Genomic DNA, 26091 nt, shown 5'->3' with positions numbered 1-26091 from the left:
AAAATTATTCCTTTAAGTTGATAACCGTGAAAGTATTCGTGTTGGATTTCTCGTGTGAAACGTGCGTGCATTCGTTTGGACAGCAAAGAACTGTGTTCCGTTTTATATAGGACCGCACAACGTGTTTTTAGCGTGAGTTTGATGCTGTTGAGGTCTGCTACGTGCTATTAAAACTGGTCAATTAGTCAAGTCAATACACGTTCTAGAGAAACGGTTCATTCAAAAGATTTTTTTTATAAAAGAAGGATTAACCAAGTTGTGGCTAATAAACTCTTGCATGCCCACCTATAATTTTCTTGGATTACTTATATTGATACTTCCATAACGGGTTGACGTCATCCCTTTTCAAACAAGACAAGCTGACGGAATCTGCTAAATCCCATTGCTAAACAAACTGAGATAAGATAAAGCATAGTTATGGATGTTATGGATAAAGAAATCATGAAAGTGTGAAAACGATGGATTTTAAACTTTGAAAGAACTAAATTCGTGACAGAGTTAAGGTCAAATCGTTTGTATCACGTTAAAAAGATAATTGGAGAATCACTTAAGACCCGGATTAAATCCCGCTTTTTTAAGCTTCTTTAATTGGCGTTTTTTTAAAGAACAGAATGAATGAAAAGATCTTGTCATCCGTGCTAAAGCACGAACGTTGAGGATGACGTGAAATAAACAATGTATTCAGTGTAGGGCTCAATATTTTTTTACTTTTCAGAGGGAACAGAATCTATTGCCACAAACTTCTAAGAATTAAAAACCAGACCGAAGTTGATAAGACAGCACGAGCGTAAAATAAATACCATGTCAGAACAAGAAACCTTGGCACTTGAAGATATCTGAACTCTGTCCAGTTGTTGGTATTCGTGACCTCCAAGTCTGATATGTTTTGATATCTGATCACTGCGGGGTTTCCAATAAAAATAAGAGGAAACAATAAATATCTGACGTCTTTAGTGAACCGTAATCGCTAATTACTCACGTAGATAATTTTTTAATCAAACCCAGCCCAAGTGCCCAAGCTGCGCTTGAATTTAGTCAATCCACCAAAAGCAGAATTTTGTTGGCGATACACAGTTCAAGACTGACAAAGTGACCGGCCTAGACAAAACCTCACTATCTGGTTCGGAAGTGGGGAGTGCATGCTCATTATAAACAATTTTGTGTCAGGGATTGACCTAAGTAACCACCGGAAACCAGAGCGGAATATTATATCATTGTCACACTTCATAGTGACGTTACTCGCGCGGTCTTATATAAAGAAGGTTGAACTGTCAACAGGGCATAAATACGCGAGTGTATACAAAGGCGGTGTGCCTTACACAAGTTTTTACCAGTACGTGCCGTTCTGACCCAATGTAATCACACACAACATAGGAGTCAGTTGAGCAATATTTCTTCAAGAGTTAACGACGGAAAAAGGCACATCATTTTGAAGCAAAAATGACAAATCATCTTGCTGCGCAGTCTTCAGAGAGCGATAACCAAGCGGTTATAATTGAGTTGCCAAATGGCTCAACGGAAAAGATTGCGGTTGGCGATAAACTCGACTCAACTGTGCGCGATCTGAAGGTGAGCTTCGAGCTGCAGTTCGGGATCCCCTGTAATCTTCAACAACTCAACGCGTTGGAAAATCCAGCCGAGGAGTTAAACGACTGGTCGCCACTAAAAGACACTATTAAATCGATCGCCGGAGATGTTGTGATAGTTGTTCAAGTACCCGTGTGGTGGAACAAGTTTATTTGCGTTTCCTTGAATAATGAAATCGAGAACGTTTGCATAAGGGCTAAGCTACCTATGCAACAGATCAGCAAAGAGGAGAGAATGTTCGTCGGCTTTTTCATCGCATGCTGCCGAGGCCATGAAAAATTGCTCGAGAGACTCAAAACTCTAGACATTCAGTTTGACCACCACGCTGCAACTGAGGCGGGTAGAAATCTTTTTCACGCTGCGGCGGCAAGTGGGAGCGCAAACTGCGTGGAGTTCGTGGCCAAACATTTGATCAAACCATCGAAAGAAATCTTAACAATGCTTGACACCAATAGAGAGACTCCGATTGATATTGCGCGGCGATTAAATCATCACGAGGCGGAAAGATTGCTTTATAAATTTATGTACAATGAGAAGGGTGAACGAGAGGAGCGCAATTCCACCGAATCTGGGATCGATCTGAGCGAAGAGTGCGAGTCAGCGGAGTCAGATGACTCCGCGGAGGAGACAAACCCTTCAAAAGAGAACATTTCCGCCAGCGAAGCACAGCGCAAGAGCGAAAGTGAGACGGAAAATGTTGGCTTCGAGGACGGAGAATTAGTGATCACAGAGTGTGACGAGGGCTTGAGTTTTGTTGGAGACTCGAGATCCCAGCAGGAGCCGCCCCCAAATCCGTCAAAATCGCAAATTGGTGTAAATCAACAAAATGGCTTAGCTAAGGGTAAAAACCACAGCCCTCAACAAGTGCGCAAAACTAGCCCGAGCTCCTCGGAAAGCTCGGACGAATCATGCAGGGTTTCTCCGAGGCTGAGCAGACCGCAAACTCTCAATGTGCAATCCAATCAACACTTGCTTCAACGAAGATTTAAGGAAGCTGATCCGCGAAGGCCAAAGAGCGCGCGCACAGCGCACTGCCCAAGGATCTACCTTGAGGAGGAGGAAGTAGACGAAAATGAAAATCACCTTCCTCCGTTAGAAGTCCAAACGCGGGGAGGAAACGCACTGAGTTCGTCCGCGTCTACTTTACAGCTGAGAAGAATGAAACAAGCGGTTGTCCGAACAAACAGCACGCCAAACTCTCCCGCGTTGAAGCAGCGATTGCGGACGAGTCCGTCAGACGAAACACCCGATGAATTGGTCACGAAGAGCGCGCCTGGTTCTCCACAAAGCCCAAGATTGTTGTTCAAGCCTTCAGCGAAGCCTGCTGCTGGCGGCATCTCGCCGGTGTCACCTCAATTTGCGCGAGCTCAATTTGCGCTGGATCGAAGACGCGGCTCCGAACCGGTCGCAGCTCTAAGTAGGACGAATGGCGTGAGATTCCCGCGAACAGGAAGGAGGGACGCTGTTCTTACAGCTGATCTTCATGGCGATAGCAAAGCACCAACAAGCTCTCCCATAATATACAGAAGAAGCAAAGCAAGGTATGTACATGTTAAGCTATCAGTATTAGGTTCGTATGCGTGGCCCCTGCCTTTCTTTATTGACCCTTAGCTACAAACGGGAACTGGCAAGTTCTTGCTATACTGAGTAGTATGCCAGGAATTCAATTTGCCAGCCATCTAGAGTGAAAAAACCTACATAACTTCATCAAACGGACCTTCGGTGACTCGTAAACACCTTAGGTTTGCTTTTGTTACAGTTGCGTGCTTCCATCCGCTCTCAAAGCATTTGTCAAGTTCTCTCGAGTTAGAGTCGCTTTGTAAACAATACGAAGTTGACGGAGTAAACAGGCTATAGTGTTTACACGATTAGAGCACGCTAAAGATTATATTCCCGATTGCGAAATTAGAATAGTTGAGATACAGAACAGAGAAAGTAACCGATTAATCTGTAATAATCATGATCTACTTAAGATACGGAACTAAGTCGAGTTATAAAATGACACTGTAACAAAGTTTAAGCAGTTGCGAAATTCTCGCGTTTAAGTAAGCTGCGAAATGAGACGGTTGTCCTACATGATATCTTTAAGGATAGCTCGTTATAACATAAACCTTACTGGCCCTGAAGAAGACTAGCTCTGCTATTTGAAATATTGGCCAATAAATTTTGCCCTATTGTCGCTGTACCAGCTCAATCTGGTTTCATAAACCTTGTACTCTCAGTCACACAATGTTTGTGCCAATTGTGTCATTTCTTTGAAAATACGAGCTACAAAAAAAATAGTAATTCAATTACATTTCAGCCGCATGAGAACAAAAAGGGTTTTTCGACTATGGGTAATTTAAGACCACATTTACATTGTTTTGATTTTGTGTGTGTACCTTTTTCCGTTTCCAAAACTAAAACTGTGCACTAACAGAAGTTAAGCTGTTTGATAAGAATTTTGGAATCTTTTTTCTTACTGGCCAGTTTTGGCTAACAATTTTCGTTTTGTGTTTTTCTATCACACAGAACAATCATTTTGATTTTTCATTTGGATGATTTTGACATGAGTTTTAAACCTAAAATAACCTGACCTACAACCCTCTTCAATATTCAGACGGTTGGAACAACTCATCAAAGTCAATTTTTGAATATTTTCTCCTGTTTAATGCTTATATTAAACAGCATTAACGTAAGCAGGGAAATACTTGTATCAGGTTCTTGTTGTTATTTCCCGCGACCAAAACCTGGCGAGTTGTCTTTTTACACAAGATCGTGTTTTCAGTGTAATTTTTGTAATGTGTACACGAGTGCGAGATTATTTGTTTGGACATGTGAATTTAATTACATCTTATGTTCTTTCAAAGCATTCTTCTGCGAACTTTGTCCAGCCCTTAAAAATGAGTGGTATCGATTTCATCACAAAATTACAGTAACATGACAAAGTTTTGTAAAACATTCGTCTTGAAAAGATGTAAACCTTTACCAATCGCAAAACAAAAACATCCTAGCACGTTTCCGCTTGAAAGAACTTTTTAATAACTCGAAGAGAATTAATCAAAGATTGTTTATGTTATTTTGGCTACACGGGATGCTAATTCATTCAATCGATAACAAAAGTTCTTTTTAATTCAAGTGATAGCCTGCGATCACACCTTGTTTGTCGACCGCCATTTCGTAGAGTCCGGCTGTTGAGTCAATCCACCTACGACTAGCCGAACAAATTGAAATTTTACGCAAATTAAAGTGTGAATACATTACCGCAGAGATTAGTGACGACTACTGAAGTTACCCATGCACTCACAATGTGTTTTCCTTGTTGACTTTGGAATACTATTGTCTTGTGTCTTTTGTGAGTGTTTTTTTTTTCTCTTTTTACAAGAAAAAATATCTTTGACCTCCTCTCTAGTTGTTTTCAACTTCAGTCTACAGAACAAACCTGGGGGAGGAGGGGAGGGGACAAGTTCTGCGGCATTGTACTATAAGCTGTTGTAATTTCCTCGACCTGTCGACTTGTTCAAACTAAATGTCAAAAGTTCTTTTTTCTCTCGATTTTGAATCACGTACACTGAAGAACACTACTTCTTAAACGTACATTTAAGCTAAAAAACATTACAAATAGTTGCTTTGCTAGTACTTTGATGAAAATGGTATGAACTACAGTACGTTTGCACTGCTCGCATTCCAACCCTGTTTACGTAATAGTATGTCATTAAAAATTAAAGTAATTTGTAATCAAACTTTCACGAAAAGTCACTCTGACATAATTGTTGTGTCAACTTAATTCTTGTGTTGCCACTTGCAGTGAAAACGTACTTAAACTCTCGAGAATTGAGCTGAAAAACAATTGGAAACTTCCAAGTTTAGCAGTTTTACAGCCTTAGTTCAAATAAGGACTGTAGTTTTCTTTTTTCTTCCGTCATTTGAGTTAATAAGAAGACTAAGCGGTGTTTCCGCTCCCGTGATGAAAACAGGAACCGGGCCAATCAGAGAGCGTGAGTGGAATAATTTTGTTTTTCTTTGTAATTTCTTGCGCGGTCGGAATAATTCTATAAGAAATCTTCCACAACATCCGGATTTCAAAAACCATTCTTTGTTTTCAAGTCTTTCTCTTGACCGAATGGGCGTCTAATTCTACACATTGCGGTAATGTTATCAAAACAAACGTAAACTTTTGTCGAAAACGCTAGAAATTCTACAATAGTTTATCTAAAAGCGTTCCACTCCACTCAAAACAGTACTGGCAAAAGAAACAGCAAACATTGTTTTTCAAGGCTTTTAACTGCATGTCACAAGTAGTGTAAAATTGAATGACGGCGCCAAAGGTCTGAATCCACATAACACAAATTAAAATTTTCACATGTAATACCTCTGTGTAGTTAAAGATTAGCTTTGCTTGCACATGAATGCAATTTAAAAGCGTCAGTTTTATTAGTTTGAATACAGTGTGTAGTTAATCATTTGCGCTTGTGTTCAGTGGAGGTCGATCAGCATTCACCGGGTAAACGGATCTTCTACCGCAAACCCGGTTAAAATAAGGTAAGGCTTTCCGGGGGATCTTGTACAGGTGGTCTAGAGCCTTGAAAACGTGACGCTGTGAGAAAACGATATAACTGTGAGTTAATGAGATTTTGCGATAACTGAGTGTAGGATTTAACGACGAGAATAGGCATAACATTCCTCAAACAAGAAAGAAAGCGTGACAAATAGTTCTTCTTTGGGACTTAAAACACAACGTAGATGGGAGTTTTTGGACTGAAAGTGAAGTATTCGACAGAATTTTATCGCTATGCCTTTTCTAGTACCCGAAGCCTGAAAAATTGGTCGATTTTGACACGATCGTTTGAGTTATACTGAGAACAAAAAAAGAACGAAAAACATTATTGATCAGTTTGGGTTGATGTCGAAAGCGCGTTAGTTTTGTTCTCGCTGTTGTTAACACGACGCAACTTCTTATAAATTGATATCAATTTCCTCTTTGTAAAGACATCACGGTACCTAAGAAAATTTAACAGAGTTTTCCTTAATAGCGTGTTCCACGATTGAAGTAAACGTACTTAACTCCGATTAGCAAACACTCTCACGACATGACCTCGAGATAATTATAATCATTGGTAAGTCTTGAAGTGCCTAGATAAAAACAGCTGATTCTCGGCTATCAGTTTTTTCAAGGCAAAACGTCAAGATAACGAAAATGAATGACTCTGTACTACATTTCTGTAGTTTAATAACTTTTGCAAGGCCGAATCATCTTAAACGAAAATATGCAAGCAAACAACGATGGTATTCTTGATATTAAAGCCATGAATCGTTTGGCAATCTCATGTCATTACAATAATACAGCGATCAGGGGTTTCTTCAGTACAGTAATGCCATCGGCAGTTTTGACTGAGCAATTTTATTGAACATTTGTTGCCCATTACGGTTTTGAATACTTGTCACTTCTGTTCAAATCAAACTTGTTTTTCAATCAATGCCCCCCAAATGTTTTTTGCTGAAAATTCGCCTGGTTTTTTGACTGTGTGCGGCTAAAAACACTCGAGAATATTAAACGATTCTGGAATGTTTGACACGATGGAATTACGCTAAAGAACAAGCGACCTTTAGCGGGAAGGATGGGTGCCAAATGACGTCACAAACTAACGGAACAATCGTGAAAATGTAAACTGATTGATCAGTAATTTGTAAATGCATAAATGAGTTGTGTACGCCTCAACAATGATAAGGAAACGGATATGAATAGTGGAAAAGTAATGCATAAGTCGAAGAGATAACTTGTCATTTAGTAAAGTCTGTTTTGTTGGGCTTCTTTGAACGTGTCCCACAACGAAAGATTCTGCGTGAAAATGCTTTTCAAAATGTGAGAGCCATTTAATGTAGTAAATATTTATTGATAACTTCGTTTTTGATTGATTGTTTATAAAGTAGTTTTTAATTGTTGGCTATTTGTGGCGGTCCATGCAACAACGTGATACGGTATCTGTAGTGTTTTTGAAACGGTGATCGTTTATCTAATTACCACCGTCTTATTCATAGATTTCCTATGTGTATTGTGCCGCTAATTTAATAACTCTAATCTTAATGTAGCCAATTCAGTTTACCGGCTTTAATTTAGTTATCTGCCGTGGATTCCAACCGTCATAATTCTGATAGATTGGTAAACAACCCAAAGAGGGCCAGTCAACTAAAGTTAGTGCAGTTTTTTCATTACAGAATATGGAATTTGAAAGGTTCATTTCATTTCAGCTTGATGACTATATCTTAAATCTATGTTGCTTTGGAGGCTAGGTGCGTTTTAATTTAACCAGTAAAACATTCGCGAGGTCATCGCTGGCAAAACCGCCCAAGAAAATTAAAAGTGATTTTATCTCACGATTAAAAACAATTGACCTTAGGATGTGTCTGCTAATTGGAAAGATGTTCACACGGTGGTAAAGTTCTCGCGCAGCGGGTCCATGTAGAATTAAACCTTTCATCTCTGAGATTTCAACAGATCATTGCGATCGAGTTTCACGACAACACCTTAATCTGCTTTACACAAAGGACATGCCACTTTAGCCACTTGTCCAATCCCATGATTCTAGTAGTACACCTGGATGCTTGTCAAATAGTTTCAGTGAATATGTTATACAGTATACGCTCCCCGAATCAAGCGCATTTCTTTCAACTTGGAAATAGCAAGACCTTGAATTCTGACTCGAAAAGAAGCCTTCCTGTTTTATTAGGTATGTCTTAGAGAGGGGCCCCTGATGTTCTTTTAGTTTGCAGCCTTCACCTGTAAAAAATGCTTTTTATTTTGAATTTAAAAATGAATCGAAATGTGTATTTTTCTGTACTTGGTTTGCCATCATTTTACAAGTGATTTACTTGCGTGACAACCGACGAAGCAAAAACATTTCCTATACTGAAACGTTAAAGGGACTGTGTCACGGCTGCGGAGTTAAGTTTATTTTATTTGGTTTCCCCTCGCTTTTCTTTCTACTTTTATGGATCTAAAACGCAAAACCATACTTTCATTACAACCAAATGTGTCTCCCGGGCGTGATAATTTAAAGTTACAAGCAAACGAGATTAACTTTGAAAACTGTCGGTTCAGCCCAACAGTATTTCAAAAACCCATTTCGCAATCCGTTTCATGATTCCTCACTTTTGGCCATCCGTTCCTTTTTTTTGTATTTGCTGTGTTATTAAAGAGTTCCTGGACCGTTTTAAGCGGTTATTTTTATACTTACCGTATTTGATGGCTATTTGCCATGCCTAAATTTGGCTAAAATCCGCGACCTTTAATTCCTATTTTGTTTTTTGTCTTGCAGATCGATTTGTGAGGCAAGCCTTGCAGAATCCCTCAGAAATCAAAGCGGTTTCAAAGACATGGACGAAGAGGAACGACTAGACCGGCCCTGGAATGCGTGGATTGCAGTCAGAAAGGAATCACTGCAACCTTTGAACCAAGAGCCCGCGCTGGACGCCAACAACTCGCGGAGGATGTCGTTTCAACAATGGGTCTCCGAAAAAGAGCTCAATCACTTGAGAAGTCTCTTTGCAAAGGCGCAGGAAGCCGCGAAGACGAACGAAAAACAAGCTAAGCAACTCAAGGGGAAGTCATTCGAGGAGTGGATGGAAGATAAGCAACGAGAAATCGAAAGAGAGAAAGAAAGGGAAAAAGGAATAGAAGACCAACAAAAACAACAGCAGGACAAGAAGCACCAGCGAAGGAGAATGTCCCAAGCAGAGTACAACAAATGGCTGATGCAGAAAGAACGGGACGCTTTGGTAATGGAAGAGAAAAGGGAACAACTCGCTAAACAACAACATGAACTTATGAAAAAGAAGTGGGAGGAGCAAGACGAGATGAAGAAAAACAATAAACATTTGCTGGGTCGAACGCAAAGCTTGCCTGTGGAGCAACGACCAGCAGGAATAAACAAACATAGATTTACAAGTTTAAAGTAACTTCCGCTGTAGGTATAGGTTAGGTTGCGTTTACTGAAATGTAAAACAGAGTGGTCGTCTTGTGATTTTTTCTAAAGAAATTATGTATTTGCAAGGTCTTGGCTTTGTGCCTTGTTCTCTAATTGGCTTTATAAAACACTCGTGCAACGCGTGTCTACCAATCACAGTGAAGAAGGTATATTTCAGCCAATCAGATTAAAACAAAAGTTTGGCGCACGTGACTTTTTCCCGCGCTTACAACCGCGGGTTACATACAGTGGAACCTCGATATAACAAAGGGCCAAGGGACTTTTCCATACATTTTACTGGGATGAAGAATATCGTTCGTTATACCGAAGACTTCGTTATATAGAGGTTAGTTAAATCGAGGTTGAAATGTATGTGTCAGTTTACGTCGCGTTCTGAATGTTCTAGTTTAGCACCAGTCGGTTAAAAACAGCTCTGAGGCTTCGTCTTCGTTTTAAGTATTTTAGTACGTTTAGTTAATGTCGTGTGAGAAGGGGTAAGTGCAACAAGAACACGAAAATTCTACGACCTATAGTAAATTAAAACCACAAGCTTTCTGATATTCAGAAATGACCAAACTGTTATAGAAATGACCACTGATTCGTACGGTTGCTAGACTCGGTTGCATAGCCTTTTCGTGCGGCGATTAATATAACTTTATTTATCGTTACTGTGTTTTATATTTTTGGCTGAAATTACTTCGTATTAAATCTAGATGGATACAAAATTAGGAAATATTGTAGAACCCCCGAACTAATACTTTCAGGAGTCACAGACAACCACTCCAAGGTTAGGCCATGAAATGCGAAGATAAAACTTTTTTGATTTCTTTATGAAATTGCAAGCTTTAATAATTTAGCCTAAACTTTTTGTTTTTTCACTTCCATAAGTAACTATTGTTTTGTGTTTCCCTTAGCTTAAAAAGCAAGTTTTACAGAGCAAGATATGCCATGACATACTGTTGATACATACTAGTTATGCAACGCTTTCGAGTGGTATACTATGGAATATCCACGATCACTGTATTTTCTCGGTATACACACGAGCCTTTAGGCGAGTGTGTATACGAAGAAAATACAAGTGACAAGTGGGATATTCCATAGTATACCACGAGAAAGTGTTGTGTAACTATTTTATACCATGCCATAGAAAATACGCTTACTAAATTTCAGCGAGAATAAGATCGCAGCGCACGATGGGAAGGTTGGGTTGAATACCGTCGAATATACAACGGCTTTCCTGTATTCTGATTGGCTGTATTTTCTATGGCATGGTATAAATAGAGATAGTCACCTGGAATAGTCCAACGTAGCCTAGCCTGTATTTTGAGCTTGTAGATAGCGTACGCTTAATTTAGAAAAAACGAATCAAATTGAAAAGCTATATTATTTCCAAGAAAGTAGAAATTACTTACTAGAATAGTGTGATTGTATTTCTAGTTAGCTTATTTATTCTAATCACACAACACGTTTTCGAAATCAGTTGTACATAAAAAGATTGCTCCAAAAATACATTAATGTAGGTAGACTTACTATGTAAAATATTTCATGGTTTCAGTACTAGCTAGAAGTATATTCTGCACGCTCTCGGCTGAATCAGCAATGTAATTTGGAAATGACAAGGTTAGATTCAGACAGACTTGAATAAACTGATGTTTCAAATCAAGAGAACCGTCTTTTGCTAACTTTGTTTTTGGCTACTGCCTTCCTTTGGTTTAGAAATTTTTTTAGTCTCTCTATTTTCTCAAATCGTTGAAACCGCGTGTTCTTTTACTGTTGAGAAAATGGAAAGGCTTTGAACAGTGTATTTGCCTTTCCATTTAAGCCATTTGCACTAGACCGCTTAGACGGCCACACGTCAAACCAACATCGTACCACTCACGCGACTTTTCCCGCGCTTTAAGCCTTTAAGCGCAGGGAGGGGAGGGGAGGGGAGGGACGGGACGGGGCCTTGTCAAAAGGTTCAGCAAGGTTTTACCCCGGATATAAAAAGCCTTTAAAAAGATGAAAATATTGTTGAGATCTGCGCTTCAAAATGGATCACGATGGATATATGCTTTTATGCCCACGAACAGCTGATTTAAGTCACGCTTATCGTTCAGGAACAAAAAGCTACACATTTTAGGCCTTTGTTTCGCGGGCAATGGAGCGTAGATCGAACGTGATTGTGCATTCGTTAGGGACCAAGACATCATGTGGTTTATTAACAGCTGTAGCTTTAGCTGTCTTGGAGGGATGACAGTTCTGATCCAAAACAAATGCTCCAAATCAAAACATTGGCAAAACGCCTAATGTTCGATCAAAAAACATGATAACTTAATGAAATTAGGTACGGACAGGGGGAGATTTTTTTTCAGTTGTCATCCTGCGTGCGCTAATGTCAGCGTTCTTCTGTTTCGAGCAGAAGTGAGCGATGTTAGCTTTACACGCTTGGGCGACCATACTAGTGTCGAGCAGTGACATGTTTCCATTGATTACTCATAAAATTTAAAGGTTGAAAACATTTTTCTATCCTCCAAATTTATGAAATTTATGAAATTCACGAAATTAATTAGAGCACGAAATTGTTAAAGTGAAGGCAAAGACTTCACGCGACACTTCACGCCTCATTTAAGCTGTAACAGGGTGTACTGAATGTCGTGACCTTCAACACGTCAACTTTGTGACAGTCTATTTGAAGACGGTTCTGACGTGAATTCCTGAGAAGTAAAAATAACAGTTTGCAACGTGACCAGAATTTTTCGTTTCTCTTCGTGTAAAAAGGCAAACCGGTGTTTTGACATTGTTTAAGGACTTTGGCGTCGTCCATTCGATGAAGTCTACGAAAAAGTACTCCCTAATATCCATTTAAAATCATAAAATTGCCAGCAACAACTCAAACAAATTTTTTGATGGTAATGAACTGTTCGTCAAAAACTGTATTTATCCTTCTTCTTGAAAGAAAGCAGGGAGAATTTTACTCAGAAAAAATAAACTAGAAATGGCAGCGCACTATTCTTTATTAATTTCCTCCGCATTCTTATGCAAGCAAAAAGACTGAAGTATTTTTCACTGAGCGTTGTTGATGAAAAACGTGAGAGAAGAAAACTGCTTTCTTTTTAATCAAAAAGAGTGGAATAATATTTTGCTGACGTACATGAAAACTTGTCGGAAATGGCGTAATGAATTCTAATTGAGAAACAAAAATAATCCTACGGAAATGTAAAGAAAAACAATAATAAAAAGTCTACTGCGGTGTGTTATAAGTGATTTTGGTTTTTAAGCTGTTTATAAACTGCCCACCTACGTTTCCGTTGAAGAAAGCAAACGCAATGTTTGCACTGTTTTTTCTTTGAACAATCTTGTTTTCGCCGTTGGTGCGTAATGTTCACTCTTATTCGATCTATTTTAGCGATGCGTAGTGTGTTTAGCACAATGCGCGTGTCACTTAGGGCAGCTTTGTTGTCACTCATTGTCACGACGAACAATAGATTGTATATTAGCTTCGAAAACTGTTTTGGCTTTTGAATAAATGTCGCGGATCAGTGAAATTATCTCTAATGAATAGTTCACAAGTATTTCACACGATTCTTGGTGAATGCTCTGCATACCGAATCACGCAACCGTACCGAAGCAATATCAGAGTGAGTCTATACGTAAAACTTATATTTAATTGGTGAAGCAATCCAGAATCAATCACGATTAATAACATTAGTGCGTGCCGTTTAACGAACATCTACAAGTCGATTTGTTTATCAGAGGATCAAGACTACAGGGCAAGACCTGCCTCTGCGAATCGTCTAGAAATATTTAAAGACGAGAAACATTCTTAACAACGTAACCGTGCAAAGGAAGTACATCTCTGAAACCATTACAAGACAATATTTCAAGGCATCGTTCACAGTGTACAGGAACTAATTTTCTTATCGCCTAATCGATCGCTGCTTCGCACCGACAGTGTTAAAGTTATTAGCAAGTTGTTAAACTGCTATTTAGCGACACCTGGGGGGAACAAAGATCTAGAGTTCAGACAGCATCTCAGTTTTCGTCTGGTTGCATTGAAGCAGGAACTTTTTGATGCCTTTGGTACAAGAATAGCGGCTTAGACATCCACAAAACATGGGCATGCCACGAGGATTGAAGCCTCGATAGATTAAACTCACCACAAACTCTTCAAAGACACTACTGCGGTTAATGATCGGTGAAGTTTTCTTCTAGACCACATCAATGGTTTGTTCCAAAGTAGATAAAAGTGAGCAGATAAACATTATGGACGGTGATACAGGCAACAAAGCCGACGAGAACGCTTGTAGAAACAGAACTATTGACATTTTAACGCCAGAGGGAAAGACGTTTCAGATAAGCGTGGGAGACAATACAATGATAAAGAGTATCAAAATTGACTGCGAGCTCTTTTGTGGCATTCCGTCCGACCTACAGGTTATAAAACTCCAAAGTAGAGATCTGTGTAATGATGACACAGTTTCAAGTCTCGAGATATCAGACGGTTGCACATTAAGAGTAACAGTCCCTCAATGGTGGCAAAAATTTGTATCCACGTGTTACAAAGGCGACACGCAACAAGTGCGAAAGAGAATCTACGTCAAAATGAGCCAGGTTTCGCGCGAAGAACGAAGCTTCACAGCGGCGTTCATCGGGGCAGTGAAGGGAAATCACAACCTTATGTTCGCGGCGTTTGCGGGAAGAAACATGAACCTACACAGTAAGACTAAGCTGAGTGGAAGAAATTTGCTTCACGCTGCAGTTTCTGGTGGGAGTACAAGCTGCGTGGCAAATATTCTGATGAATGGGGGCAACGCTTTGTTAGAAGCTCCCGATAACACGGGTGAAACTCCGGTAAAAATGGCCATAAAACTGTATGGTGAAGCGGGAGATATTGTGAAGTTCTTGAACGTTTATCTCGAGCTCCACCGGCGCGAAACTAAAAATTCCGGCTCTTCTAATCGTTACTGGGACGACCTCGAGAGAAACAATAACAATTCAGATGCGGTTAGCGCGGATAATGACTCCAACAATGGCGATGAGAGCCGCTTTCAACCGGATGAAAACATTAATACCCAATTCCGAGAGCTGGATCTCGATTCAGATGAACGGCCAGGGGAAAAGACGAGAACGAACTATACAGAAACCAATTTTTTTAATGCGGAGAAGTCTGCTAAATGTTTTACTTCGGTTACGAAAGTAAACATCGAGGACTACGACGCCGCAACGGGTCAAAACTCGTTGGGTGTCAGTTTGGACAATTCTTCTAAGCCAGATGAGCGAGGGATCAATGCAAATGTTAACAACTTAAGCTCCGCCGAACAAGGGTGTGCACAAAAAAGTGACACCGGTTATTACAGCAGTAATAATCAAAGCATTAGAAAAGATGCGAATCACGTCAAGGAAATACTTTGGAATGAGGATTTGTTTACACAAGAGAAAACGCCTCCGATAGAAACAACAACAAAACAGGAGTCAAATCAACACGCGAACGAGCCGGATGACGTCACTAATGTGTCAATACCGTCCGCTGACCGATCTGAGGACCGCGATGCAGAGTCCAGCCGCTCGCCAAAACCACCGAGGCGAGCCCAGCTTCGAAAGCAGAGTATTATGGAACATCGGCGAAAGAAGTCTACAACGGAAAGGCCGAATTTAGAACAGCTTTTGGCGATGAGTTCGGATGCGCTCAGCAGACAGAGTAGTGAAGGGCTTGGGGACGAGTCACGTGATAGTGAAGGGTTGGCGAACCAGTCGCGACATAGCGAAGGACTCGCGAATGAGTCACGTGATAACGAACAAACTCGCGAGGGACTCGCCAACGAGTCACCCGAGAAACAGTGCAGTGCAATCACGGCGAATGATGTCCTGGATGTATGGAAAGATCAAGCTGTCTTGCCAACAGCCACCTCTTCATCAGATCCCAACGCCGACACCCAGTGTCATTCTCCGAAACCTCTTCGAAGAGCTCAGCTAAGGAAGAAGTCGATTGTAGAGCAAAGGAGGCGAAGATCGATTGCAGCAAGACCAAACGTCGAGGAACTTTTAGCTAACCGTGAAGAAAGGGACGAGGAAGCAACCCCTGTGGAATCAAATGAAGGGTCGAGTGCTGTGGAATCCAAAAAAGAAGGGTCGAATGCTGCGGAGCCCAAGGAAGAAGGGTCGAATGCTGCGGAGCCCAAGGAAGAAGGGTCGAATGCTGCGGAGCCCAAGGAAGAAGGGTCGAGTGCTATAGAACCTAGGAAAGGAGGGACGACCGCTTTGGAATCTAAGGAAGAATGGCTGTCCGCTGTGGAACCTAGAGAAGGAGGGACGATTGCAGTGGAATCCAAGGGAAGGGGGTCATCCGCTAAGAATTGCAATGAAGAAGAGTCTCCCATTTCGGCAAGATATGTGCTACAACTGTGGCAGGATCAAGCCCAGGAGACCGCGGCAGCTGCTTTGTCGGGAGATGAATCAGACACGGGTCATTCTCCGAAGATTCAAAGGAGGGCTTTGCTCAGAAAACAGGTCTTCGTGGAACAGAGAAGGAGGCGTTCTGCAACTGAAAGACCGAACATTTTCAAACTAATGGCAGCGAACAGGAAAGAGAATGAGGACGAAGGTGAAAACGCTGGCCTAGAAACCGCAAGCCAAGAAAAACGAGCGGAAGAGCCGCCTTCAGACGGTGTAAACGATGTTATTGCTGTTTCTGTCGGCCATAAAAGTGTTTCGTATGGCATCTCAGCTGTTACGCCTAGTAGCGATGTTTCAATGAAAGAACATTATACAGAAGATAAGGAAACGCCTGAACCACTTTCGCATTCACCAGTAGCAGAGCAATCAAAAGAAAGGGTCTCCATTAGGACCTCGCAGAAATGTTCCAATACTGGCCCTTTACTGGAGGCCCGTGCAAAGAGAGACCAACGAAATAACCGGTCGTATTTGAGTGGAGATGAATCGGACGTTAGCGACAACGAGCAAAACGTGATCCAAGAGACAGTCGCGCCCATCAGCCGCATGGCAAAAACACAGAGGAGAAGACGCCTACCTGTTTTACCAGACAAAACGATAAAATTGCCACTCATCAAAATAGAGGACAGCGGTACTTTCGTGAGCTCAGATTCACGCGATTCCCACGTGCCTAATCACGTGCCCGCTGCTGGAGCTGTGAGTGGCGAAATGAAATCACCGGGAATCGCTCCTCATCCTCCGGTTGGCAGGTCTCGTTCTGGATCAATGTGCAGTGAGGATTCAGTGTCATCTGGAGAGATGTTCTCAGCGAGACCAAGGTAAGGGTAAAGGGCATTCATCTCCCCAATCTGGTTGCCAAATTTAAACCATCGAAATCAAAACACAGCCACGTAAAAGAGTGCTTTCATTTGAATGGTCATACACTAGGGTCTCATTCACAGGCTTAAAGGTTAGGACCACTTTGTACAGCACAATAAACAGTTCTGAAAAGTACCTTTCAACAGCTTTCATTTGAATTGTCATACACTTGGCTTTCGTTCGAGTGGTCACAAACAAGGAGTTTTCATTCACAGACGTTTAAGTTTGAAAAGCATTAATCGAGTTAAGGTTTCAGTTATTTCACTGCTCTTAAGGTTGGCTTTAGAATCAGTTAAATCTGTTATCTTATACATCTGTCTAGATTTCCAGGTAGATTCAAAGGATGAAAAGTGACACAGAGCTAAACTAGTTTGAATTGTCGATAATTATTTTCCACAAGATCTTCTTATAAAGATCCTGTTTTACCTCGAATTCTTTTTTAATAGGGCACGGAGTGAAGAAGAAAGCAATAGTCCTCATCCCGCAGCAGCCCGCGCTAAAAGTGTCCCAATGAGACAGAGAAGAAAAAGTGTTCCAAACAACACGTTTAGCCCGACACAGAATAATGCAATAACACGAACGAGGAGATCCTCCATACAAGTGGATGAATTGGACGAACAGGGGTAAGTCGCTGCATTCTACTTTAACAATAGAGTGTTTCTGTCGAGGAACTATCGGCTGATAGTTGCCCCGCGGAAATTTGATGTTCTTAAAACAAATAGTAGCCCGAGAAGCGAAGCTTCGAGGGCTAATATGCTAGTTTTAAGAACATCAAATTTCCAAGGGGAACTATCAGACCGATAGTTCCGAGACAGAAACACTCTATTGTCTTTATTGTTCACCACTAAATTTTCTTCCGCGCGCACGTACAAAAGCGAGCATCGTGAATTATTTTTACTTTTCAGAATAAAAAACTCAATTGAAAGCCGAAATTTAACAAACGAAACAAAACCAGACAAGAAACCCACGAAATGCAGTGAATTTGGTTGGGGTTTTTTGTCTGCAGGCACGCTTGTTTACAAAAAAAAAGTCACGGGCGGGCACTATCGATCCGGGCATTTTTCTCGGGAGGGCACTATGGGCTGATAGTGCCCTCCGGCGGAAGGGCACTATCGCGTCACGTGTTCAATTTAAACCAATCAGAATCGGAGAAAATTTAGTGGTGAACTATAACAGACAATAGTACCCGATAAATAGCTGATAGCGAACTTTAGATCAAGTGCACGTGTCGCACGCAAGACTATCACGTGTCACTCAACATCGTTCCCAGAGCCTCCACCTCTATTGCTCAACGACAGGAAGTAGCGAGGACTTTGTGTTCTAACAAAATTGTTTGTTCTTCGATGTGAGTTACTCTTAAAATATGTGTCCGGTGTGAAATTCATTATCACAAACTGAAAATAAGGAAGATATTTCTCTGTAAGTCATTGCATTTGATCGTTAAGTCTTTAACCAAGTAGCAAAACGTCTTGCAACACATGTTAATAAAACCTGGCGCAAAAACACACTTCGCTAATATAGTCCTAACCTAGTTCTGAGAGCAAGCTTGACTATCTTGTTTAAACAGACTATTTCAGTTGTCCACCCGCCCCCCACCTTTCTGCCAAGCAATGTTGATTGTGATAAAACGATTTGTATGCCTTACGTCAACATTGTACCAGGGGAGAGGGGGTGGGATGCGTCATTTTGACAAGCTATTGCATTCAATTAGCGTCCCAATGGTATTGACCAGGGTTGTAGTCTTATTTGACTGGGATTCCCATAGAATCGTTGTATTCATGCTTTTATTTGTCATACTTCCAAATGCTGAATCATTATGTTTAACCAAACATGTCACTGACATTATTTTCCCGTGTAATTTTCACAGCTTCCAGATAAGTCCGCAACTTCGCGCAAGATTAAAACTGCGCGGGCAGCCTCGTGAAAACTTACCTTGGAACGAATGGAGAACAAAAAGGCGGTCTGGCTCCATTCCTGACGGTAGCGAGGAAGAAACTGAAAGAGGGGAAAGCATAAATCATGGAAAACTCGACAACAAAGATACGTGCGTGGAAACGGGGGTCGACACGCGTGTCGATACACGCGTTGCGTGGAACGAGAAGAAGAGCACGCATACGCAGTCTGCTTGGCACAGAAATGCCCGGATGACCTTCACCGAGTGGCTTGACCAAAAAGAAACCATGGAAAGGACAAGGCCGATGTCTGCACATGCAGCAAGGAGCGAACAACATAGAGATGACAACGACCATGCGCGACAGTTGCAGACTGCTAGGAAGTACGAGGAATGGCTGCGAAAGAAGGATCAAGAAGCTTTGGAGCAGGAGGAGATGCTTCGGAAGAAAGCGATGAGAAAATTTCACAGGACATACAAAAAGAAATGACTGAGTGGGGTTGGGATCGATCGTACGGCCTGGGAGACACACGAGGTTTAAGTAACAGGCTTACCACGCCCTGACATAGGCTGGTATACCTGTGATCATTTTAACCGTTCAGCTCTTTCTTAGCAAAACGAGTTAAGATTCTTTTAAAGGATACCAAACAGTCACCAAACACCTTTTGAGGTTAGTTTTGTTAGTTTTGTTGAATTCTCCTGACGCCAAGATTATTTTGACCCGTCACCCAATCTTTTTTCCCTCCAACAAACGCTGGTTGGGAGGAAAAATTATGTGACGTACCTAAGCGTTTCCAATACTTAGCAACAAATTGCGCGAGATCTCAAAACAAAGACATGCAGTTGTCACATCAGTTCGCGTGACGGACACATTGCACGCTGCCTAGCAACTAATCAAATGCAAACAACGGGTTTAAATAGGTTTCTAAATACAGTACTTCGACTGAAAAAGTTTTTACTGTTGTTACCCGACTGCAAGGTCAGTCTCCAAGTAATGTTATTCCCAGGTGTAGTTAACAAAAACTAAGAGGGCCAATACGAAGGCAAGTTAGCATTGATTGATTGATTGATTGATTGATTAAATGATTGCTGATAAATTGATCGAAGGATCGATCGATTGATGATCGATTGATCGATTGATGATTATTGTTGTCATTATTTTATGAAATGAGTGATTATTGTATTATCGATTAAGTTTACAAACAAATTAAAAGTATGCTTTATAAACGCCGCAAATTGACAAAAATTAATATATGTATTACTTTATGAAATCTCATACAGATGCAAAGTATTTAATGTACAAATATTCGCTTTATCGTTGATTGAAATAAAATATTATATGGTTTTAAAAAAGATTATCGTCCATTATATGTCTTCACAAATAATGAATACACCTAATTGAAGAAACGTTGACCCTGTGAAAAGCGTAAAGCATGAAAGATATGACCAAATGATATTTTGGGTAGACAGCCTTATTAAGCATAGTAATGTTCCTTTGTGAGCTTTTAGAGAATAATTTATGCAACCTGTCTTATTATCATGTTTATTTTGTCACAGACGCGGATTATCTTTTCTGATTTCCCAGTAAACATTTGGATCGCATCGTTCATTTCATGGCCAACGATTCTTTAATCATATGTATAATGCATAAAATCATTGGACTTATCGTAAGGGGTTTGGGTGAACTAAAAAGAGAAAGTCAACGTGATTTAACATTTTAATGAAATTTACTTGGATGTTATTCATCAGCTACTACTTGAAGTGCAACGTTCTGTAAGGACGTTAACAGTACGCCTTGGCCCAGATTTGGTAAGTTAAAAAAAAAACAATTAATGGAAAAAAGGGCAGCACCGTGGGAGGGGGGGGGGGGGGGTATGACCGTTATGTTGCCGTTAGCACACAGGTGTCTACTTAACAATTAGACGGCAAGCTGGAGGTTCCTATCGGCTGATAGTTGGCGAGGGGCGAAGTCTTGAGAACCATGCTGAAAACCCCGTAAACCATGCTGAATTACCGTGCGCCAATTTTCCAAAATTAAGGTAGTTTTCCACACGCTTTTTCTCTGAAACGAAGTCGGTGACCCCAACTTTTTTTTTGCATTTCTGACACAAGTAACTCATTATCTGACAGCAGCAAAAAATTAAAGAAATCTATCGAGTAGAAAATTTTGGCGCGAACGTTCTTAAACACAGAATAACGCTAAAACCTGAGCGCGCGCTCCGAGAGCCGTCTAGCGATCGACAGAAGGCACCTGTGTAGCCAATCAGATTGCGCGTTTTGCCAATAGACGGCAGCTGGGTTATGCTAAAACCAGATAGGCTTATTACCGGGGGGAGGAGGGAGGACCATAACCGGAATTTGTACCATAATGCAATCGAGATGGCAGAAATGTAAATTCAGTCCGTTAGTTATTAAGTCAGTTGGTAGAGTAACAGCTTGCACAGGCCTAATTTACATGCATAACAAACTTTTTTAAAACAAATTTTGGTTGAGATTTCAACTAAAAAGCTAATCAAGTTAAGTTTTCACAGGAACGCTCTTTCTTACCCAGTCAAACTGCGATCGATAAACAACTTCACTCAGTCTCTTTTTTTATTATAGGAACCGTTTCCATGAGATTGACTAAAATGTTAAGAACATGCTAAGGATGTACCCAAATCGACTGAGACTTAGCTGAGAACATTTTTATGTTATGCACTCGTTTTTGCATCGAGCTCTAAATAAAGAGCTCCAATTGAGTAAAAAAGTTCTTTGCAAAAATATTCAGTTCTTGTTTTAAAATAGCAAACATGATTAAAACAACTTCAAAAAGTTTTAGAACTAAAAAACATCTGTTTAGAACAAAACATTCATAAAGGAATGTTACAGGTTCAAATCATGAAAATAATATAAGGACATTCATTATCAATCATTCGCTTCATTACTCTTGATATCTTTTGTTTTCTGTCTAACAGACACTGACAATAAGGTCGGTTTGTTTCGCGTTTTAAATAACGTAAACTCCTAGGTTCTTGTTAAAAAAGTTGTTTTTATTAGGCAGCGAATACAGTAGCCGAGAGAAGAAAGTGAACCCCCAGCAACTCGCAACACGAAAATCTACTTTTAACCTCTTCTAGGTTAAGTTTGATTCTTCTATTTAGCTTGACAAACTGAACCGACAAAAAAACAAAAAGCTAGTATATTGGTAGTTTGTTTGTAAGTGCAATAAAAGTTATATGTTTTACATAACAATAGCTATGCAGACCAGCTTTGTTTGTCTTAATGATCGCTTAATAAATCATACACCGTTAGATAAGTACCACAAGTTAAACAACAAATATAAAGCCATCTTAAGGCCCCTTGGGGTTTACCAGTCTTGCATTAATAACTTTTTATTCTTTAGAGTTTTTCAACAAAAAAACTACAACTGGTATGCTCAGTAAAAGCGCTTATAGTGACACGTAAACACAAAACTTAAGTATATTTATTTCAAACGTGGATACTGCACACTTTAAACTGTATGTATGCCGCCGACTTCAAAAAAGCATCTGTTTCATGGTGACGGTGCAATATATCTAATGCTTCTCTGGCAATTGTAATCGCTTCCACGAAGACATAATCTCACTCACGCTGGTAACAAATCAAGACGTCATTTTCGAAGGGACGCTTTTGAACGGCAACGCAAAGAGTTGTTATCGACAAACTTAGAAATGTAATCTACCGAGTCAACACGGAAGAAGAACATTGTTTACCGACAGGAGAGAAACTCTGTAGAAAAAAATCATGAGTATGGAGATAATGAAAGAACAAGGACAAAGCAGCGAAACAGAATTAACAAAAGAAGCTCCTGACGCTTTTCAAGTCCATGTTCAATTGCCAACAGGAGAAACTTTAAGTTTCCAAGCAAAGCGCTCGTCGAATGTGCGTGATTTGAAAATGATGGTCGAGGTCAACAGCGGTGTGCCGTCAGATTTGTTTACACTTGTACAACCAGGTAACGACAGTGCTTTTGAACTGAATGACGAGACAAAAATGGCGGACATCGAGACGCAGCGTGCCGACGCGTTCGGTGGGGGGTCCGGTGGGGAATCAATGACGTTTGAGCTGAGCATCCCTCCCTGGTGGCAGCGCTTTGTGGATCGTTGTATGAAGCGGGACAATCGGCAGATTTTGAAGCGAATTTGCATCAAGATGAATCAGATTTCCAGTGAAGAGAGAGCTTTTGTTGCAGCTTTTATCGCAGCGCAAAAAGGCGACGACGAACTGTTAAACGGCTTGCTCAGCGGCGATGTAAAGGTGGGCGTCTGGCAGACCGTGAAATGCAGTGGCCGCTCACTTCTGCATGCTGCGGTAGCTGGAGGGAACTTCTCTTGCGCCGCGGCAATCTTCATGAACGGTGGCTCGGCGCTGTTGTCTAAAGTTGATCGTCAGGGAGTCACGCCTATGGATATGGCTAAAAATACCAATCAGCAAGATCTGGTTGAGCTACTGAACCAGTACATGGAATTACAGTCTCGTGACGTTTTAGAAGACCAGTCGGACATTGGCAAAACCTTGAAAGCTGATTCAAACGGGCTTAAAGAAGACGAGTCGCGTGCTCATGACGAGAAACACGAGGTAAACGGCAAGGAGATCGGTCAAGTCGAGGAATCTAAACAAGATACCATCTGCCAAGACGAATTAAAACAGAAACCAGCCAAATCAACAGTTGGCGACATCCTCAGCAAAGTGAGGGACGAACTGACGAGAGAAGTCAACCAAAGTCAACCGAGAGAAGTCAATCAACGAAGAGAAAATAAAGAAGAGCTTAGCGAGGGATCTTTTCCCAGGCGTGCTGTACCCCAAAGGATGTTAAATAGAGGCGCGAACTCGCAGCCCAAGATGCACATGCCATTAAGAGCCATGAGGTCACTCAACAACCATGACAGGCCCTCCTCTGCCAGTTCTGCGCGCACGTGTGTTGAACAAATAAGACCACTGAGCGGCAGACCTGTCCCAGGAGTCAAACAGATTGAGGAGAGACTGCCGAGAGTAAACACGCCAACGTCATCACCGATGAATTCTCCGCGCATGGGCCGTAAACTTGTTCCGTCGCTTCTCAACCCAGAGAGACCGGGAAGTCCCATTCTTCGCCCCAGGTCTCCATCGGCTCCCCGCCCCAGGTCTCCAATGGTACCTCGTCCGAGGTACCCAACGTCTCCAATGATGAGAACAAATGTGATCCGTACGTGCAGCTCGCCAGCGGGCTCGCCAGTGAACTCACCTGAACCCAGACGAAGAGCCATGACTTTCAGCGCAGGAGAGAATGGCAGCGAAAGGTATGTATTATAACGATGGGGGAGGGGAAGGGGAATAAAAAGAGGGCCTTGCAGCAAGTAGACACGGAAACTGCACGGTGGGGAGGAAGGATGGTGCAGAGGGGAGAGCTCACGCCTCTTACCAATGTAGCCTGGGTTTGAATCCTGAACCCGGCGTCATATGTGGGTTGAGTTTGTTGTTGTTTCTCGTTGGAGTTGTTTCCCCCTCTACAAAAACCAACACTGAGAATTTTAATTCGATCTGGACGAGTTCTTAAGAGCTGTTGTGCGTTTAGTGGGCAAATATATCATTTACATATTATTTTTCATTTACAGTTTTACAAGAGAAAATTCACAGTTTTACGCATAACTAATACAGCAATTATTGCCCTTGAGTATACAGTCAACTTGGTCTTAACAGATAACGGATACCTTTATAATACGGACACCAGCTGGTGTTGGTCCCGTCTCGTTTTTTACTGTAATTAAACTCCCTATAAGACGGATACCCTTCTACGACGGACAGTTGGAGCCGGTCTTGACGGTGTCCGTTTTAGAGAGAGTTGAGGTGTTCACTTTTTCACTCAAGAGTACATACATACTAGTTATGCAACGCTTTCGAGTGGTATACTATGGAATATCCCACGAGTCACTTGTATTTTCTCGGTATACACACGAGCCTTTAGGCGAGTGTGTATGCCAAGAAAATACAAGTGACAAGTGGGATATTCCATAGTTTACCACGAGAAAGTGTTGTGTAACTATTTTATACCATGTCATAGAAAATACGCTTACTAAACTGAAATTTCGTCGAGAATACAGTCGCAGCGCACTATGGGAAGGTTGGGTTGAATACCGTCGAACATACAACGGCTTTCCTGTATTCTGATTGGCTGTATTTTCTATGGCATGGTATAAAAGTGGGTACCGCCGAACTGTTACGGAAACCATTAGGCCCGTGAAGACTAACCAAGTAAGTATTATTATTTTTTATTTCAGGCAAATGAGCGATCAGGAGAAAGAATTCCTAATGTCACAGTACGAATCCCGCGAAAGCAAGCCTTGGAACGTATGGAGGACAGTCAAGAAAAACCAGTTTGACGAATCTGACGATGACGACTCGTCATCCGAGGATGAAAACGAAAAACTCGCGCGCTTTTTGCAGACATCAAAGGCAAATCGTCGGAAAACATTCGAGATGTGGTTAACAGACAAAGAGGCGGAAACGGCCAGAAAACAGACAGAATTGGCGGGAAAAGCGAAAAAGTACGCCATTGAAAAACAGAAAGAGGATAACTGGCGGTACTTAACTGGAAAGACACACCAATTATGGCTTGAAGAGAAGGGAGACTTTAGAAATCAGGAGATGAGCCGGGGGAAACTCGAGCAAAGCGAGGAGAGAAAGGCCGAAGCCATAAGGAAATACCAGGAGTGGCTACGAGCTAAGGACGAGGAAGCCTTGGCCCGAGAGGATCGACTGAGGCAAGAAGCGGCTGCTAAATTTACAGAAACACAGCAGAAAAGAGATGAAAAAATGCAACGAGCGTGGTATAAGAAAAAACTATTCAACATGTTTTAACCCTAAAACACGCAAGAGTTACAAAGTTCAAAACGGGGAAAACTTGCACCGTATGTAAGTTCTTCTCAATGGATTTCATTTCAGTGGTCACACACTAGGGTGTTATCCAGACTTAAAATTGAAAGTTTAAAGCACCTTGTACAATATAATAAAAAGGACAACATGAAAGTTCTGCTCAGTAGCTTTTGTATGAATAGTCAGACACGAAAGTTTTATTTACTGACTTACAAGTTAGAACCATCCTGTACTATATCATAAACAGTACAATATAAAAATCCTGCCCAATAGCCTTTTCTTTCAATGGTCGCATATAAGGTTCATCAACCAGAGACTTGAAATTTGATGGTTTAATTTAATTTAGTTCCTCAATAGATATAACTCTTTTCTATCAAGGGCCCTGAAAATCAAAACTGAAAGTAAAACTTTCGTTTTGTAATTTTGAAAGCAAACAGTATCTGTAATATCACTTGAAAGTACTGCTCAAATTAGCCGGTTTCAGACGAAAAGTCACACACCAGGGTTTCA

At 41.1% G+C, this 26091-nt stretch overlaps 3 protein-coding genes across 4 annotated transcripts; all 3 read left to right on the top strand.

Annotated features, from left to right (window-relative positions):
• The first annotated feature begins 1070 nt into the window (after positions 1–1070).
• On the top strand, positions 1071–11198 carry LOC144651670 (uncharacterized). 2 transcript variants are annotated; one of them, XR_013570361.1, is made up of 3 exons: positions 1071–3128; positions 8883–10520; positions 10587–11198. XR_013570361.1 is itself a non-coding variant. In XM_078511621.1 (2 exons), exons 1-2 carry the CDS (start codon positions 1441–1443, stop codon positions 9520–9522), a joined length of 2328 nt encoding a protein of 775 aa, XP_078367747.1. In that variant the 5' UTR covers positions 1071–1440; the 3' UTR covers positions 9523–11198. The 2 variants fall into 2 exon arrangements, 1 of the variants encoding a protein (XP_078367747.1); XM_078511621.1 differs by having other exon boundaries at positions 8883–11198.
• Positions 11199–13039: 1841 nt separating this feature from the next.
• Positions 13040–20036, top strand: LOC144649825 (uncharacterized). The gene is made up of 3 exons (XM_078509424.1): positions 13040–16780; positions 17267–17443; positions 18688–20036. Exons 1-3 carry the CDS (start codon positions 13734–13736, stop codon positions 19199–19201), a joined length of 3738 nt encoding a protein of 1245 aa, XP_078365550.1. The 5' UTR covers positions 13040–13733; the 3' UTR covers positions 19202–20036.
• A 423-nt stretch (positions 20037–20459) lies between these two features.
• Positions 20460–25775, top strand: LOC144652458 (uncharacterized). Its single transcript, XM_078512460.1, has 3 exons — positions 20460–20520; positions 22094–24008; positions 24987–25775. The coding sequence occupies exons 2-3, from the start codon at positions 22474–22476 to the stop codon at positions 25564–25566; spliced, it is 2115 nt and encodes a 704-aa protein (XP_078368586.1). The 5' UTR covers positions 20460–20520; positions 22094–22473; the 3' UTR covers positions 25567–25775.
• The last annotated feature ends 316 nt before the right edge of the window (positions 25776–26091 follow it).

The sequence above is a fragment of the Oculina patagonica genome, chromosome 4 (genome assembly GCF_052425735.1).
Source record: "Oculina patagonica isolate OP01 chromosome 4, crgOcupat, whole genome shotgun sequence".
NCBI classification, from domain to species: Eukaryota; Metazoa; Cnidaria; class Anthozoa; order Scleractinia; family Oculinidae; genus Oculina; species Oculina patagonica.
The sequence above is the reverse complement of the archived record's forward strand: the minus strand, read 5'-3'. Positions and strand labels throughout refer to the sequence as shown.